Source organism: Acinonyx jubatus, chromosome C1, assembly GCF_027475565.1.
Source record: "Acinonyx jubatus isolate Ajub_Pintada_27869175 chromosome C1, VMU_Ajub_asm_v1.0, whole genome shotgun sequence".
NCBI classification, from domain to species: domain Eukaryota; kingdom Metazoa; phylum Chordata; class Mammalia; order Carnivora; family Felidae; genus Acinonyx; species Acinonyx jubatus.
Window position 1 is genome coordinate 157,564,937 of NC_069381.1, and position 19,032 is coordinate 157,583,968.

Consider the following 19,032-nt stretch of genomic DNA (forward strand, 5'->3'; position numbering starts at 1 on the left):
TCATATACACATCTCCTGGCCCTCATATGCAAAGATTACTCTGGGCGTATACTTAGGAGTGGAATTATACTCAGACGAAAAAAGAAATGCCAAACTGTTTTCCAAATTGGTTGATCCCAGTGTGTTCCTGCCAGCAGCATATAAGAGTACCCATAAGGCACATCCTTGCCAACATGCATCGTCTTCAAACTTTTAATTATTGCCAAACTAGTGGGTATAAAATGATGTCTTCTTGTGGTTTTAATGTTTATTTCACTGATCACTCATGTTTCCTTTCTAAGAAAGAGAAATATCTTTTGTCCACTTGAAAAATGAGGTTTTTTTTTTTCTTTTCCTTGAAGATTTGTAGGAGTTCTGTGTCAGATTCCTTTTCATTTATATGTATTGTTTATATCTTCCAGTTTGAAGCTTAAATTTTCTCTTTTGTTAGTATTTGTTGATAAACAGAAATTCTTCATTTTAATGAAACAAATTAATCATCTTTCCCTTTAAGGCTATTATTTTTATTTCGTTTTGGAAACTTGTTTGGAAATCTTTCCCTCCCCTGAGGGCCAAACAAACTATATTCTTAGGTTCTGCCTCGGAACTGTTGGATCAGAAACTCTGGGTGAGGGGCCCAGAAATATGTGCTCACAGGCCTTCCAGGTGGTTCAGAAGCATGTGGTTTGAGATCAATTAACCTAGGAGAAAAGCTTTTCTTCTGTAATCTGTCAATGTAGTCAGTTACATCAGTAGATTTTTCTAATATGAAACTTAGGTGAATTAAAAACATTTTAAATTGTCTCAAGATTCTCTTTTGCTCTCTGAAATATTCGAATTCCTACCTTTCGCTGTTTTACTTGTGTGCTAACTAGGCTTCTCAGAAAGGTCATTTCACAGCTTCGTGACTTTTGTTTAGCAGGAGGAAATCTGATCCCTGGCTACCTTCTTGCTCAGATCCAGAGAGCAAGTAGTGTTTAAGAACACAGGACATGCAATCAGGGAGACCTCAGTTTGAATCAGGTTCATCCATTTGTAGCTTGTGACCTTAAGATGAATTATTGAACTTTTCTGAACTTAGTTTGCTCACCCGTAAAGTAAGGCTTTTGATACATCCTTCACAACATCATGCTCAAAGCCAACCAAATAATGCATGGAAATGCTCAGCCTAGGGCTTAGTGTACTAGAATTACACAAGTCAGCCATTGTATAAGTCTTATGGAAGGCTCCTTTATGACCTGTAGATGGAATTTTTTATTTCTATTCTAGATCATAGGCACCTTTATGGTTGAGAGCATACATTTTATGTCAATGAAATTTTGTTCATTAATCCATCCATTTATTCAACAGAGCCAAATGCCCATTGTGTATGAGATTCCTCGCCAGGCTGTGGGGGATGCATTGTTTCATAAGAAAAGCATGGGTCCAAAGAGACATGCTCTCTGCCCTCATGTAGTTTACAAGACAGGTCTTTGAGTATTTGGTAGACAAGGTGGGTATGGAGCATTCTGGGAGAGCTCTCATATGGTATGGGGGGTAAAGGAAGTCAGACCAAAACCTGAACTCATGAGGTTGGTGGTGAAAGGGGAGAGAGTATTCTAGGTGAATAGAAGAGTAGGTGGGTGCAGTTTTCTTTGTTTGAGAAGCAAGAAGGAGGTCAGGCATCCTGGAGTGGAGTATGGAAGATGAATTGGAGGTTGGGCAGAAGTAAATATAGATAGACTAGCTGCAAGGTGTTTACAGAGGTTCAGATGAGAAATGATGCTGGCCTGGAGGTGTAGCAGTAGCAGTGAGCAAAATGGATGGTTTCTAAAGATATTTCAAAAGTGGAATTAATGAGATTTGGAAAGTTAACCGTAAAGGGATGAGAGTCGCTTGCAAGCATGAGCAAGTGGGGGGATGAGAAAGGGAACATTAGAGGAGGAAGAGAGGGTTTGAGGAGTGTCAGATGCTACAAGAAGCGAGGAGAATATGGTCTGAAAACCGTCCTTTGGATTTAGTGACCTGGAAGTTACTGATGACACTAGAGAGCCGTTTTATTAAAGGGGAGAATCCAGATTTCAGTGGATTGAGGAAGGAGTGGAAGGTAAGAAAATAGTTCAGTCAAGAGGTTTGGGTAAGGGAAGGAGAGGGTGGTAACTGGACAGGGATAGGAGTCAAGGCGGGTGTTTAGTTGAGGGTTTTTTGTTTCTTTGCTTCTTTTCATTGTGAGAAGCTTGGGCATGTTAAAATGCTCCCAGGATGGCACCAGTAGAGAAGGAGAGGTTGTGAATAGTGGAGTGAATCTATAGCTATGCCTTCAGGAAGCAGGTTGCAGAGCACAGCTGGAAGCTCGAACACCAACTCTATTGTAATTGAAGAAAGGAAGGAATTGTTGGCTTGGCTTTTTTGGTTTGTTTGAAGTTCAGCAGCAGAAAAGTGAAGCTCTGTTTTTCCCATGAGATGGTACTAAAATCATCTGCTAATAGTGAGGAGGCACACAGGACAGCCACTAGTTTGAGGAAGAGAGAACATGGAGGACCAGTTGATAAATCAGACAATAGTAGAAGGATTGTTGAGCAGTGTTGAAGTGCTCATAACTGTGAGCATCATAACCATGAATTTATAGTGCCGCTGGTCTCCTTGGCTGTGTGACTTAACTCTAGTAGTACCTAGCAGACCAGAGGTAGTCCTGAAGATGGCTGAGCCAGTGTTGGAATGTTGCCAGGTAGATTTGATGCAAGACAGTGCAGCAAGGAGATGTAGAATATTGACAGAGGAATTTAGTGTTCATTTGTGTGTCCTCTCTATAAAAAACTGTGGACATATTCTAGTTGGTGCTGATTAGATGTTTTAATCCCTGGAAGAAACATGCTTTTACACTTGAAGAATGCAACTTGGAAATGACCTAACACAGAGCTTCTCAAAGTGTGGCCTCTAGAACAGCATCATTAGCATCACCAGGGAAATCAGAAATACGGATTCTTAGGTTCTATTCCAGACCTACTGAATCAGAAATTCGAGGGATGGGGCCCAGCAATATGTACTTTAAATGAAGGAATGATTGAGTATAGGAAATAGCAGGAAAATGAAGAGGATTTCCATATATTAATCTGTAAATCACTTGATTACTCATTAAATCCACCTCTATAGTTAAAAAAAGAAAAAGGAAATCATACCTAATACAAAAGCTAGATAGGCAGATATTTCCTGGTTTCATTAATGGTTTGCAAATAAAAGCTTTTGTTGGGTCTCGAAGTTCACACATATCTTTTTTTAAAAACTCTTGTTTCATAAAAGGAGATAAGACTGGCATAGTAAAATACATTTGTTAGTGAGCAAATAATAATAATTAATAATTGAGAAAGCCCAGATACTTAACACAGGAACTGTAAAAGTAAAATTTTATTGTTTATTTCCAGTTATAAAAGTAATATACATTAATTTTAACATTTATACAAATGTTAAAAAACATTTAACATTTCTGTATTTATAAAATACAGAAAAAAGAAAAAAACAAAACTCATTGGTAATGACATAATCTAGAGGTATCATTACACTTTGGCTTACTTCCTTTGGGCTTTAACTGTGCCTATGAACATTTAAGGGAAGTTCAATTGCCTGGGGTCCTCTAAGCAAATTTCTGGCACCCCAACTACTTAGCTCATTGAGCCCTACAGGATTACAAGAGGCACACATGATAAATCCTGAAAGAAATGAGAGAAAACAGAGTATCAGGAATGAAGTCAAGAGAGCAGAAATATGGGAAATGCATATTTCTATGGACAAGTCACAGAAAAGATGTGGTATGAGTACATAGAAGTATATATGTGCTAAATCCTTGGTGGCCATTTACCTGAGCCCTGTTTCCATATAGAAATCACAATCTGTACATCGGGATGCTTGCCCTTTGATACTAATAGAATCACTAAACTTCACTGAAGGAGAATTAGCAACATTCTCAACCACCAAAGGGGACCCTCTGAACCATTTCTCATACCTCCAGGCATTTGTGGCATTAGGTGGACAATAAAATATGCAAACTAGCCTATTGAATGCATTTTTTTTAAATCAACTTCCATTCATTACCATTTCCCAGAAACTGATTCTAAATATATTTTAGGGTCTCAGACCCATTCTGCCTTCAATCTTCTGGTGTCCCCCATTAGTCCTTTGATCCCATTCAGGAAAGATGAACAGTGATGTTGTGTTTCTCCCTCTTCTCCCTTCTTCTCATCGTGGTTTTGTTGGGGGGGGGGGGGGACGGGGAGGGTAGATCCAAAGTAGGTACCTGAAAAAAATGCCCTTTAAATTCAGTAGCTCAGCAGTCACTGAGAAATCTTTATTCTCTTGAGGAGAAGAGAATAGGTAAGGGGTAGGAAGTGTGGGGCCACAAAACAAATGGAAAGTGTCACTAGACTTCAATTACTTAGGAATCTTGCTATCCTCTGCAGAGAAGCATCCCACTAGGGATTTAATTATCAAGGAAACGGCAATAACCTCTCTGTTTTTCCTCATAAAACAAAATTGTAAACTTCTTAACATGTAATTTTTTTAAGTTTATTTATTTATTTTGAGAGGGAGAGAGAGAGCAGGACAGGAGCAGAGAGAGAGGGAGAGAGAATCCCAAGCAGGCTCCATGCTGTCAGTACAGAGCCCGACGTGGGGCTCGAACTCATGAACCATGAGATCATGACCTGAGCTGAAATCAAGAGTTGGACACTTAACTGACTGAGCCACCCAGGTGCCCCTCAGTGCTCACTTTTGTGTAGGCTTTAGGTAACTGGATTCAGGTTTATCTAGAATCTTGTACATATAGAACTAGAGTCACTGTCAGCGCAGAGCCCTATGTGGGGCTCAAACTCACGAACGACAAGATCGTGACCTAGCCAAAGTCAGATGCTTTACCAACTGAGCCACCCAGGCACCCTAACACACAATGTTTTTGATTGAACTGTCTAAATGTGTCCTATCATATATGGTTTTAGGGACTTGAAAATCTTTTATTTCCTTTTCTACTTGGCAACCTTAAGGAAATAGATAAAAACAAACAAGAAGTTCACTGAAGCTTTGTTAATGATCGAAAAAAACTAGAAACAGGAACATCCATAGATAGAAAACTGAGTAAATTATGTTACATCCTTAAAATAGAACATTAGCCATTAAAAAGAATAAACCAGATGCACATATGTTGATATGAAAAGATCTCCAAGATATATTATTAAAAATTTTTAAATGTTTATTTATTTTTGAGACAGAGCACGTGCAGGGGAGGGGCAGAGAGAGAGAGATAGGGAGACACAGAATCGAAGCAGGCTCCAGGCTCTGAGCTGTCAGCACAGAGCCCAACGCAGGGCTTGAACTCACAAACTGTGAGATCATGACCTGAGCTGAAGTCAGACGCTTAACCGACTGAGCCACCCAAGCACCCCATCTCCAAGATATATTATCAAAGGAAAAAAAGCAATATGCAGATGCAGAAGAAATACGTATAGTAAGATACCATTTATACTTTAAAAATTCTCTTTCTCTCTCTCCACACACACACACACACACACAGACACACACATGCTTGCATAGGCATAGAAATTTTCTGGAAGGATACTTGAGAAAGTGGTAATAGGTGTTGCCTTTGAGTAGTTGAACTGGAGTGGGGGAAATTTTCATCTTATGCCCTTGGTTCTGTATGAAGGTTTTCTCATTTTACGTACAATTGCTTTTATAGTAATACTTTTAAAATTGGTTAACTCTTAAAATTAAATGATAACCTTTGTACTTGTTGATGTTTAGCTTCTCCTAGGTGTTTCCATCTTTCTGCTTCCTTGGGCTCCACTTTCTCTCCGAGCACTTGTCATGCCCATACATGTTTACTCCGGACTGCTCATCTTTGGAACAGTGATCGCAACGGTACTTATGGGAGTGACTGAGAAATTGTTCTTTGCCCTGTAAGTTATATAGTTTTACTAATTGTAATATTTAAGCTGTAAAATGTTAAATACTTACCCATTGGGGGAAAATGTAACAAAATTTTTAATATTAAAAATAGAAAATTTAAAAATTTATTTTTAACAAATGTATTATACATGTAGTATAGCATTAATAATGCTTGGAAGAAGGACCAAAAAGTTCAAAAAACTGTACCACTCTTACAACTATTGAGGTTACACGTGCCCTCTTAATCTTTTTGATGTGCATATCTTTATATTAATTGTAATTATAGTGTATATACATTTTGTATCGTCTGTTTTTCAATTTTTAAGTGCTACTGGTGTTCCAGGTGCTACATTATTTTCATACTTATAATTTTTAACGTCATACTATTTCATTGAGTTATTTTAGCATAACTTAAATTTCTCTTTAATATCAAACTTTAAGGGAATTTACATAGAAGCTCTACCAGTGGGTATTTTTTTTAATTCAAGACTGTTTGACACGCTGCTGCGTCACCCTATTTGTAATTGGACATACTCTCTCTTTCTTGTAGGAATAGTTCTGGGTACAGTACATCTCCACCAGAAGGTGTTTTCACAAATACCCTGGGCCTTCTGATTGTGGTATTTGGGGCCCTCATTTTTTGGATAGTCACCAGACCACAATGGCAGCGTCCTAAGGAACCAAATTCGATCTTTCTTCAGCCAAATGGAGGTGCTCAAGAGGGAGTGGAAGGCTCAGCAATAAACTTTAGCAACGTGGACAAATCAGATTCAGAATTAAACAATGAAGCGGCAGCAAGGAAAAGAAACTTCATCGTTGACGAGGCTGGTCAGAGATCCACCATGTAAAGGGTTGTAGAAATGTGGCCATATCACTTCACTTTTACAAACTAGCTCTACAGTTTATCGCTTCTTCTCTCTAGCCCCAAGGTGATTGGGCCACAGAGTCAATATTTATTTTAATCATAAAGTAGGATTCCTTGGAAGAGTTTGTATTGATTGAGGCCTATGAACTTACCTGAATTGGAAAGGAGATGATCGTGTAAATAATAGCAGATATAAATTGTGGTTATGTTACCTCTTTCTTGTTGAACACATTTAGCACAGTGCCTTGCATAAAACAGTCGATCAAAATGTGTCTCTCAAAAACAAACAAACAAACAAACAAAAAATAAAAATGTGTCCCTCGGTTGGTAAATTTCATCAGCTGGTGGCATCTCTGGCCTCTTGTCATTTCCTGTTAATTCTGGGAGTCCAGTTCTAACACTTTAGAATTCGATCTGGGGCAGGGTTTATGCTGCACAGATAATGTGAACAGAGTACAGAAAAAAATTTAGGAAACTAACTGGTTCCCTTTTCTCAGCGCTCTCTCCCCAACTAGTTTGAGCTCAGATTGGCCCTAGAGACCAGAGTTATATTAGAGCATTTTGAGGCAATGACTGAACCAAATGTAGCTAAAGAGATCTTCTCTTGTCAGACCTAGAAGTTTTTCTAAAATTCCACTTCATCCCAAAGCTCTCCCTGGGGTTTGGCATATTTTATAACCCCAGATTCCAAACCAAATTAGAATGGAATATGCCTGAAAGCTTACGTAGCATAAACTGCTCTACAAACCTCAAACAGCATTTTTTCCCGACTTTCCTTTTTCATTTTAGAAAGTACTTATGTGGCACATACTACCTGCCAGACACTATTCTAAGCACTTTATAAATATTGACTTGTTCAATCCTTAAAGTTTTCTTGGTAGGTACTATTATTTTCTCCATTTTACATATGGGAGATCTGAAGCTCAGAATGGCTAGTGACTTGCCCCAAGGTCACACAGCTCATCAACGGTAGAACTGAGATTCGTCACTTGGCCATCTGACTCCTTCGTCCATGACCCTAACCACTTCTCTATGCTGTATCTTCTATTATATACTAGTTTGTACACTGCTGGAGTGCAGTGGGGTTGTTAAAGTTTAACTTCTGGCTCTCTTGTCCAAGGCAGATTTGTCAAATAACCAAGGAAAGAGGCCCACCCATACCTGGAAATAGATCATGGCACCCTGATGCAGCCAACAAGCCAAGGCCTACCTCAATGCCACTTTGATCTTAAAATTGTGTCTTGGTGACAAAGAAAGATTTGGGAAAGAATATATGTAACTTTCAACATGAATCAATTACAAGTTTTTTTCTTCAGGATCTTACCTGCTGTATAGCTTTGTTTGGGGATAGGAGAGACTCACCTCGTGGTCTGCCCTTCCCGGTGGCAAGAGCTAAGGTCCTTCCTGATTTTGGTGGAATTTTAGGTGATATCTAGAGCTTTGAGTTCTTGGTAGTGAGTTGAGAGACTCAGAGGTGACATCTTTCATGCATGGAGATCTCTGTCTTGACTCTAGCTGACTTGAATTAAGACCTAGAGTAGTGCCTTTGCTGAAAGGATGCTTTTCATTTTGGGATTGATTTTTGGTTTCCCTGCAGTTTTAAAGTGGGGCATTTTGATGTGGGTGGAAACCCTACAGTTTATACCAAATACACTTTTTTTTTTTTTTAAGTAGGCTCCCTGCCCATTTCATGGAGCCCAGTGTGGGGCTTGAACTCACAACCCTGAGATCAAGACCTGAGCTGAGATCAAGGGTCAGACACTTAACCAACTGAGCCACACAGACACCCCTACACCAAACACACTTAACTTTTTTGGTGCTTCATAAAGTTCCTTTTAAGTTAAGTGGTAGTTACCTCCATAGACTGAATTTGAGCTTCTCTCCATCATGTTCCTTAAGCTTCATGCCTAACCATTCAAGATTCCCTTGCCAAAACACTGTTTTCTTCTTATTTAATTCTCCTTCCAAAATTGGTAATGGTGTCTTAAGTATCCCCAGTACCCAGCCTAATGCCTGGCCCGCTGTAAGCACAGTTAAATTCAATATGGACAGAGCATGCTACAAATTTTGGTGTTACGTGGAAGAGTAATTGCGTTGTCACACACAAATGTATTTTCGATAAATGGGTGTTTCATTACAAGGAGGTGCCCCAAATTCCAGGAGTGTTTTGGGGAAGGCGATAGTCCCAATGACCGAAGCTGCTATTCCATTTTATATAGGCCAAGGAAGAGGTTACTGGTGAAAAGTTAACTATGGATTTGGCATGAGAATATTCTATTCCATTGCAAAGTCTTTGAGCACACATCATCTCAGCCCTTTATTTTCTCTCTCATGGGCTAATGCGAGGGCAATCTTACAGATATTATAAGAACTTCTTTCTTTCTCAACCTTTATGAAAACAATGCATAGTAAAATATATCTAGAAAACCTTTCCGAGACTCTTCTTTTAATGGGATTTTTATTCTAATGGTAATTGTACCTTTATCTTTCAAAAGCTGTATTTCCTACCTAAAGCCATCTCTCCCCAAAATATCTCATTAAAGAGTCCACAAAAAGAAAAGGGGAGAAGAAAGCCTTAGGTATCATTTCCAAAACAGTGATTGAAATCTTCCCAAATAATTATAGCTTATATCATCTGCAGAGATAGTCTGGCTTGGCTTACCCCATAATCTAATTTCAGAAAGAAAAAAAAAAAAAGCTTTTATTTTAGCACTCATCTAAATCAACACTAAAGCCTTTTCTCTGGGTGGGTTTTATTGAGAAACTCAAATGAATATACTTTTTGAATTAATGTTCTCAGATGCATACAGCTTTCTGTGCTTCTTGTGTCAGACTGATTTCACCCTCCAGAATACTTTCCTTTCCATTCCTTGTGTGGTTTCATTTAAGCTGTGCTGGTTAGAAACAGCATCTCAGACCTTACAATCAAATGACAAAGAAGCAATTGCACTTTTTAAGGGATACTGACAAGTGGTTCCTATTTTCTAAAGGACAAAAGAAAGTAAATGTCTTGTTTTTAATTAGGCTCTTTTCCCCACTGAGTTGAAAATTGCAGTGCAATACCGATTGACCACAACGCCAGATCTAAAACCTCAGAGAAAGAAGTAAAGTGTTATGCTAATTTTATTGCAATATGATAGAATTTTTATCTTGTTATGTCCTTCTTGTGATAACTCTGACAGAAAACTGTTAACTGCTATGTCTTAGATGTGCACATAGGAAAGTATAGAAAAAAGAAAACTATTATTCTTTATCCCGTAGAAGATGCCTGAACATTTTTAAGTGGAAAAGATTACTATGTTTAAATTTGCCTTCTTATGGAAAAATATTAAATAGCCTGAATATTTTATAATTTTGTAGAAAAAAGATACATCTATTTTTTCTTGACTTGTTTTTATATAGTAATAAAAGTTATTTTGGAAGCGATTTGTGTGTTATCCATTTGTCCAGGCTGGATGGTGGAGGCATTGTTCTGCAAGTTTCTGTTCTATGGTTGTTTGTTTCGTGGAAAAAAATTTTTTAAGTTTCTTTATTGAAAATGCTGTCAGAGTACCACACCATTTCCATTGCTGGAAGGATCAGAGGATTGTTTCAAAACTGCCAGGGTATCCTCCTCCGGGCAGGATCTGAACTGGAGCCATCCTTGTAGTGCAGAAGGGAGCCATCGGTGTAGGCAACCAAAGCAGACACAGTGTAAGTGGGAAAAGCATGGAAGGAGAGCCTATTAAAAGAGTTGGTTATTACAGAACTCTGTTTACAGTAACTTGTCCTTGAGAAAGTATATAACTCATTATGGATGAATTGTTGACTAGTCGCATCTGAGTAATCAGTACTCCTCCACTCTTAATCACTCATTTAGCCTTTTTTTGTCTCCTGAGAAATTGTCTAGCTATAATAACATCATTAATATTATATATACAATATGCAATAGAGCTATAATATTGCATGTGAATTGAATTTTTATGTTCCATCATATTTTGTATTCTTATTTTCAGAGAACTGTATACTATTTTAAATTTATTTTAATTGGCAAGTACTTTTGATACTTTATGACTATATGGCTCAAATACATTAACACATAATTTTACATATATTAGCTCATTTAATTTAATTTGCAGTTGTACTGGACATTTACATTGTCCGCCATGCCCAGCCTTACAAACATAGCTGTGTTTTTTTGACCACCCGCATTTCCTCAGCCACAGCTAACTGGATGCTAGTGGGAGAAAACACATCACCCACATGTAGACTTTTCACAGCTCACCAACATACTATGAAGTAGCCTGGTATGAAATGAAAATATCCTCTTTCATTTCCTTTCAGATTGAGGAAGGAGGACTTCAGAGGATTTGGGCTCTCTCCTTTCCAAGAATTTGAATTGGGAAATACTTCAAGAATAAGTCAGAACAGAAGTTAAATGAATGCCTGGTTACAGGAGCCATGAGGAAATCTAGACCAGAGATCAGGAAATTGTCTACAAAGAGCCAAATGGGTTTTGTGGACCGCATGGTTTCTGTGGCAAATACTCAACTAATGCCATTGTAGTCAAAAGAGACCACAGACGATAGTAAATGGAGGAATATGACTATGTTCCAATAAAGCTTTATTTACAAAAAACAGTGGCAGCCCACATTTGTCCCACAGGCCACAGTTTGCCAATCCCTGGTCTAGACCATTAGGTGGGGCCATGAGAGTTCATGACAGGCTAAAATGATAAGAAATCAAGAACTATGTGATGAAGAGAAAATACTGATGATAGAGAGGAAGGATTGGCAGGTCATAATAGGAAACACAAGTGGGCAGTGGAGTAGTCTTGGAGAGGGTGGCCAACTCAAATTAATGGCAGGTACTAGAGTGAAGATCCATGAAATGCTGCTGAGTGTTCCTCAAGGTTGCTATGGATTCAGTCCAGTTCCCTTGGAGACTGCTCCTCAGAATCATGGGAGATCTCAGTCTCTTTTTTGGCACTAAATAAAATTCAGTGAGTTAAATACCATTAATCCTGTTTTACGAACAGGGAAACTTAGGTTCAGAAAGGTTAGGTGTTTGCCCAAGTCACCCCGCTGCTGAGCAGTAGTCAGGGTATACACATAGGTCTTCTGACTCTTAAATTTAGAATGATTTTCACTATACCCTCAAACCAATACTCCAGTGCACTTCAAAATTGCTACCTAACAATTTCTTTGTAATCCAGAAAACAAAGACTGAAACTGTAATGTAAACAACTATCTATTCCCTTATAAATTTTAAGTGTCTTTAATAAGGCAGCGTGGAAATTTTGTTATGCCACTGTGATAGATAATATCCAAAGATGACCACATCAGTTCCTCTTCTCCTCATATACACACACACTGCTCCTTATACTGGGAGATAAATTTATTTCCTCTTCCCTTGAATCTGGGCTGGCCTTTTGGCTTCCTTTAACCAATGGAATGTAGAAGCAACATTCTGAGAATCTGAGCCCACGCCTTAAGAGAACTCACATTCTATTTCCTCCCATTGGAACCCATCCAGTATGCTGTTGAGGGAGTCTGGTCTAGGCCATCTAAAGGCCACCCAAAGAGAGACCCTAGAGAATAAGAAGTCATGTTAGGTGTTCCAGCCCCACATGAGCTCACATGCATGAGATTCCAAATGAGATCAGCAGAACTACCCGGCTGAACTCCGGTCAACTCACAGAATCATGAGAAATAATAAATAAGCCTTATTTAAGCCACTGTGTTTGGAGGAGGGGGGGTTGTTATGCAACAATGGATGTGATACACGACTCTTATTTTAAAAACTTAATTGGGTGTAGACTAAATCCAAATAGGAAGTATTTTCCAGAATGTGTTCTGTAGGGTTTATTACATTTTTCTTAAGGATTTTGTTTGTTTTGCTGAAAAAAGAAGTTTGGGAAACACAGAATTAAACAAAGTTAAACAGTTTTTTTTTTTTAAGGTGGGACTTTGCACCAATAACTTTCTCCAATAACTTATGAGTATTTTCAAGCATACAGAAAAGCTGAAAGAATTATAGAGTGAACATATAGGTACCTACCACCTAGAGTCTATAATTAGCAATTTGCCATGTTTGCTTTATCACATTTCTATTTATTCATCCCTTTCTTCATCAAATACCCCATCTTAAATTTTTATACATTTCAAAATGTTACAAACATCAGTGAATTGGCATGGGTAGACATTCTTAGTTTGTTCACTATCATAGAGGGAAAGCATTCAATATTTTATCATTAAATATGTCATATGTCCCTTCATCAGGTTGAAAATTTTCATTTGCAGAGTTCTTTTTAAAGCCATGAATTGGTTAAATTTTGTCAAAAGGTTTGTCTGCATCTACTGAAATAATCATATTGTTTTTCTCCTTAGGTCTGTTAATATAATGGTGAAATACACTGGTTTATGAACATTGAACCAATTTTGTACTCTTGTCATGTGCGTTACAGCTACATATATTATAAACCAATAACAGTTAAAAGTTTTGCTTTATATAATCATATGTAATTTAAAGAAATAAAGAAGTACTGTATCCATGTTGCTCAGGCTATATTTCAAATTTAGAAAGTCATCTTACCAAAACAATAAAAAAGGGAAAGAAAGAAATGAAGAAATTAAAAAAAATAGCCTTCTAAAAGTTATCCACATATTTATCATTTCCAGTGTTCATCACCCTCCTGAAGTCTCCGTTTCCAACTGGCATCATTTACCCTCCTGCTGGAGAACTTCCCTTAGTATTTCTTTTGTGCAGGTCTGCTGATGATAAAGTCTTCTTGTTTTCATTTTTCTGAAAATATCCATATAATTTTTGTTTTTGAAGAATTTAGTTAGTAGATATAAAATTCTGGGTTCGCAGACATTTTGTTTCAGCACTCTAAAGATGTCCTTCTACTGTGTTCTGGCCTCAATAATTTATGATGTTTAAACAGTAGTCCTTTGTGTTATTGTTCCCGTGTATATAATGTGTCTTTTGTTCCTGGCTGCTTTCAAGATTTTCTCTTCATTTCTGGTTTTCAGCGGTTTAATTGTGATATATCTGGGTGTAAGCCATTTTTTTTTAATTTTTAATTTTTTTATTTAAAACATTTTTTTATGTTTATTTATTTTTGAGAGACAGAGTGTGAATGGGGAAGGGGCGGAGTGAGAGGGAGACACAGAATCCGAAACCTCCAGGCTCTGAGCTGTCAGCACAGAGCTCAATGCGGGGTTTGAACTCATGAACTGTGAGATCATGACCTGAGCTGAAATCAAAAGTTTAAGCAACTGAGCCACCCAGGCTCCCCTAGGCTTTTTTTTTTTTAATCATGCTTTGAGTTTATTGAATTTCTTGAATCTATAAACTGATGTCTTTTATCAAATTTGGGACATTTTTAGCTATTATGTTTTCAAATATTTTACTGCCCCATTCTCTCTTCTCATTTTAGAATTCCACTTGTAATGTGTTTGCGTTTTTGATATTGTTCCCAGGTCATTGAGGTTCTGTTAGTGTTTAAAAACTATATACGTTTTTAAGCAAATGAAAACTCAAGTTATTTTACATTTGTATAGGTATTATATATTCCCTCTTCTTTACTTTTAAGAGAACTTTTTATTTTGAAAGAATTATAGATTCACAAGAAGTTGCAAAAATAGTACAAAGATGTCTTGTATCTTCCTGATCCAGTTTGCATGCCAATGGTTATATCTTACATAAGAATAACACGATATAAAAATTGATATTGGTACAATGTGTGTATATAGTTCTATGATAGTTTATCATGTGTAGACTTGTGACCACTACCACAGTCAATATACAGAACTTTTTTTTTACTTTATTTATTTATTTTAAAATAGGCTCCATGGGGCGCCTGGGTGGCTCAGTCGGTTAAGTGTCTGACTTCGGCTCAGGTCATGGTCTCACAGTTTGTGGGTTTGAGCCCCTCATTGAGCTCCATGCTGAGAGCTTAGAGCCTGGAGCCTGCTTCGATTCTGTGTCTCCCTCTCTCTCTCTGCCCCTCACCTGCTCCCACTCTGTCTCCCTCTCTCTAAAAAATAAACAAAACATAAAAAAAATTTTTTTTAAATAATAATGTAGGCTCCATGCCCAAAGCAGGGCCTGAACTCATGACCCTGAGATTAAGAGTTGCTTACTCTACTGCTGGGCCAGCCAGACATCTCCAAGATACAGAACTCTTGCATCACCACAAAGATCTTTCTCATGTTACTCCTTTATATTCACACCCATCACCTCTCCCCCCATACCATTTACATCCTTTTACCCTCCCCATTTATAATGTAGTTATCTTAAATACTTCTTCTACCTATTAAGAATCACATCCAACAGTATTATAATTTTTGTTTCAACCATCAAAGAAAATTTAGAAAACGCATTGAGGAGGAAATTTGTATTTGTCTCATCTATTTACTCTCTTCATTGTTCTTCCTTCTTGATTGATGTTCCAAGATTCCTTCTGGTATAGAGAACTTTCTTTAGCTATCCTTTTAGGGTAAGTGTGCTGGCAACAAGTCTCTTAAGTTTCCCTTCGTCTGAGAATGATTTTATTTCCTCTTCATTTCTGAAAGACATTTTCAGTGAATATTGAATTATGGGTTGATAGTTTTTCTTTTAGCACTTGAGAAATGCAATGCTGTTTGTTCCTTTTGGGCTCCATAGTTCCTAATAAGAGATGTGTGATCATTTAAATTGTTTTTCTTGGGGTGCCTGGGTGGCTCAGTCGGGTAAGCCTCCGACTTCAGCTCAGGTCATGATCTCACGGTCCATGGGCTCGAGCCCCGCGTCGGGCTCTGTGCTGACAGCTCGGAGCCTGGAGCCTGCTTCAGATTCTGTGTCTCCCTCTCTCTCAGACCCTCCCCCATTCATGCTCTGTCTCTCTCTGTCTCAAAAATAAATAAAACATTAAAAAAAATTTTTTTTAATAAATTGTTTTTCTTTTATAAGGAGGGTGCGTTTTTTCTCTTGGTGCTTTCAAGATTTTGTCTTTGTCTTTTTTCTTTTGGAAGTTTGATTCTGATGTGTCTTGGTATGGATTTCATTGTCCATTCATTACAAGCATATTTTCATTTATATCCCTGAGCATAGTTACAATAGCTGCCTTATAATCTTTGTTTATTAATATCACTGTCTGCCTCATTTGGATCATTTTGAGATGAGTTTCTATTGGTTGCCCTTTTCTCTTGAATATGGGCTACATTTAGCTATTTCTTTGTATGTCTAACAATTTTTATTGTACGCTGGACATTGAGTGTGGTTGAAGAGTCTGCAGGTTATGTTATATTCCTCTAAAGAAAATTGACTTTTGTTTTAATAAGCAGTTACGTTGGTTACGACTCAATCTGTACGCTCTGTTTACACTGAAGCAAGCAGCAGCTGAAATCTCTGCTCTGTTCGTTTAGTCTTAGATCGGTCACTTAGTCTGCCCTATGCTATGTATAGCTCAGGGTTAGCCAGAGATGTGAGTAGAGTTTTTGTGCAGAATTTAAATCTATGCTTAGAAGCTCTCTTCTTTCCAGGGTTCTCTCCTTAGATTCAAGCTGCTGTGGTCACACTGAATTTAGTTTGCTTATTCTTAAAGCCGGTAAACCTGATCTGGGTTTTAGAGGAAATGTTGACTTTAGCTGGGCAGACAAGGCATGGTGATATTTAGGTCTGTTTTACCAGATCCTGACCATCTTGTAAGCTATTTTAGAACAGAGATTGGTCCTACATCTAGCAGGAAATCGCTACTTAGGAAAAACCCTCCCTGGTTCCTGTTTCTTCTTCTTTGCTCCTGCTCCCACCGCCCCTTGGTCTGAGTGAAGCATTTCTCCTCAGAGCCTTCAAAGAATCCTGCTCCGGCCACTAGCTCTTTTTATCAGGCTGTATCTATTGCTCATTATCTCTCCCTCCCTGATTTCTATAAGTGTTGGAGAGTTGGGATTTGTACTCCCAGGCTTATGGTAGGGCCAGATAGATATATGTTGAATGTTTGTGAAAGTGTAATCAACAAGCTAAGCAGACTATGAAAGCAAGAGAGATGGGCAGTGGTGGATAAGAAAAACAAGCATGGGGCAGCAGAACTGGTGAGAGCTGCTATCCCTTTTGTGGTCTGACAGAAGGGGTTGTTGTTTGGCCCTAAGCTGAATTAAATCTCCCTTCCTGTCTCACTGGCATTTTTAAAAAAATCTCTTCACTCCCCAGTTTCTCAGTTCCCTAACCCTACTATTTTGCTCTTATCAAAAGCCATTCATATTAATGTGCATGGCAAGATGAAGACTGGAGAGGGCACCTCTAATATGAAGGAATTTTCTTGGAACCACTTGGAGAGCTTAGTATGTGTCCACAGTGGACTAGTGTCTCCCTCCACCTGGAAAACGTAAAGGGTGGAGAGACAGGCTAGTTAGCTTTTCAAATGGTGGAGGCAGAGAGGCCACTGCTACAGTGGGAGAGGCCTGCAGATCCAGAGGCTGTTGGGCAAAAAGTTCATCTCCAGTCCACAAGGCACTTACTCTGTCCTTAGCTAGCACCTAGAAATCTGGTGATATCGATGGCATTTCTACTTTAAGAGGGTCTTTTGCCTTTTTAGGTAGCCCTCTTAGAGAAGACCTAAGATGACTTCTTGCTGTATACCGCCCTTGGGTCCATATCTCTTCTCACAGAGATGTGGACTTTCTTCCATGATAATCTGCATAGGGAACAGTCTTGGATCCCAGAGAAGAAATTTTTAATTATGGAGTGCTAAGCTTTAGGCAGCTAGAAAAGGGAAGACAGTATGAGCTGAACACGGCCCTCCTCATTCACCAGGGAGACACAACCCATAAGGACACCCATTATAAAGACGGGCAAATTTGGGTGGAAAGGATGCTGGATAAGTGAGATGTATTGGTTCCCACAGTCTGTCAATCTCTGTTCTTATTGGAGGTAGCCCAATATGCTAATGTATATTGCAAATCTGGATAAGAGGGTAGGCATATTTTGTTTTTTAAAAAAAGACAAAGAACACATGTGATATCACCTAAGTTTTCTTATTCAGATCTTACTATAGTTAGGGAGTCAGCTACCATCACTTTCCTTCTGGCAGAGACCTGAGGATGTGTGAAGGACGAATGAAGGTTACGGGGTAAAAAGAGGAAGTCTATGAGTGATTGAAGAATGCCCCATTAGGGTGGATTTTTTGGAAGCAGAGGAGGCTTTCTCATTGACGTTTAAGTACATTTGGCCATCTTTGATTGGTTCAATATCTACTGGTATATACCTGGGAAATCTCTAGGCTGAGTGGAGTCCTATGGGTTTTCTGTTTCAACTGGAAGGACATCTGGTCCTCAGCCTCAGGATCAGAATCTTACATAAGCATTTCCTCCTTTGGTCAATGTTATGGTAGAAATTTAACTTGGAGCCCAGTCCACATAAATGTTTTACATGTACTTCTATCACTGTTCTTTCCTCTTCCACTGTGGCTCAGCTGGGGGAAAGTGGAGAGAGGTGAAAGCATCCTTGCCTCTCCCAGCTTGACCCAGCTCCCTCTCTCTCCTATCAGGACTCCTCTTTCGCCTCATGTCTCTGACTAGGGGGCAGACTATGAAAGATTCTGGGCCCAGTGAACTCGCCTGGAACACTCAAATAGAGGAAGGAAAGCAAAAGAGGGCCGAGGTAAGGGAAGAAGTAACAGCTTTTAAGTGTGACTTTACTCACTCCAGAAGGAGCAAAAGTACAAGTATAATTCAAGCATGTGCAAAAGTTTGGAGCGGTGATCATGATTCAGGCCCCATGGATGGAAAATTATCCCTGGCCTTCCACTCCCACGCCCAGTCTCTCTCTCCCCTCTCTCTCTCTATCACACACACACACACACACACCCATCTCTCCCTAACATGTAGTTTATCAGTTTAAATCAGCATGCAAAGCTGGATATGTTTCTTTGTTTCATTAAAAAGATTTTTAAAACATTCTATTGCTACCCTGCAAAATGATATTACATTTATAAAGTTGTTCTCCTCACCTCCCATTCAATTCCCCGACTCCGATCTTACCAAGTACCAATATTCGATTGATTTTGAGAAGAAAACCCCGCAAGATCTACAGGTTATGAAAATCTTTTTTCCTCCACAGATTAGGAAAAGGGCACTGAGGTCACATGTTCCAGATCCATTTTCCCCCAGAGGTCTGGTGGATCCTGGTTCCCAGAGGCAACACAATGCACACAGCCATGCTCTCTCTTTCATTCCCTCTTATATCCAGAGCACTGGACTGCAGGTGAGGTGCAACAGGAGACTGAGAATCACTACTGTGGTGATCATCGGTAT

The 19,032-nt window shown here is 38.7% G+C and overlaps 1 protein-coding gene across 1 annotated transcript in view; it reads left to right on the forward strand.

Annotated features, from left to right (window-relative positions):
* LOC106988614 (plasma membrane ascorbate-dependent reductase CYBRD1) overlaps positions 1 to 10,183 on the forward strand; it is a 34,524-nt gene extending 24,341 nt beyond the window's left edge. The window contains exons 3-4 of the mRNA XM_027055505.2: positions 5,749 to 5,903; positions 6,443 to 10,183. Coding sequence (XP_026911306.1) covers positions 5,749 to 5,903; positions 6,443 to 6,740 — 453 coding nt within the window. The 3' untranslated portion in view covers positions 6,741 to 10,183. The remainder of the gene's footprint in view (positions 1 to 5,748; positions 5,904 to 6,442) is intronic.
* Positions 10,184 to 19,032: the final 8,849 nt, after the last annotated feature.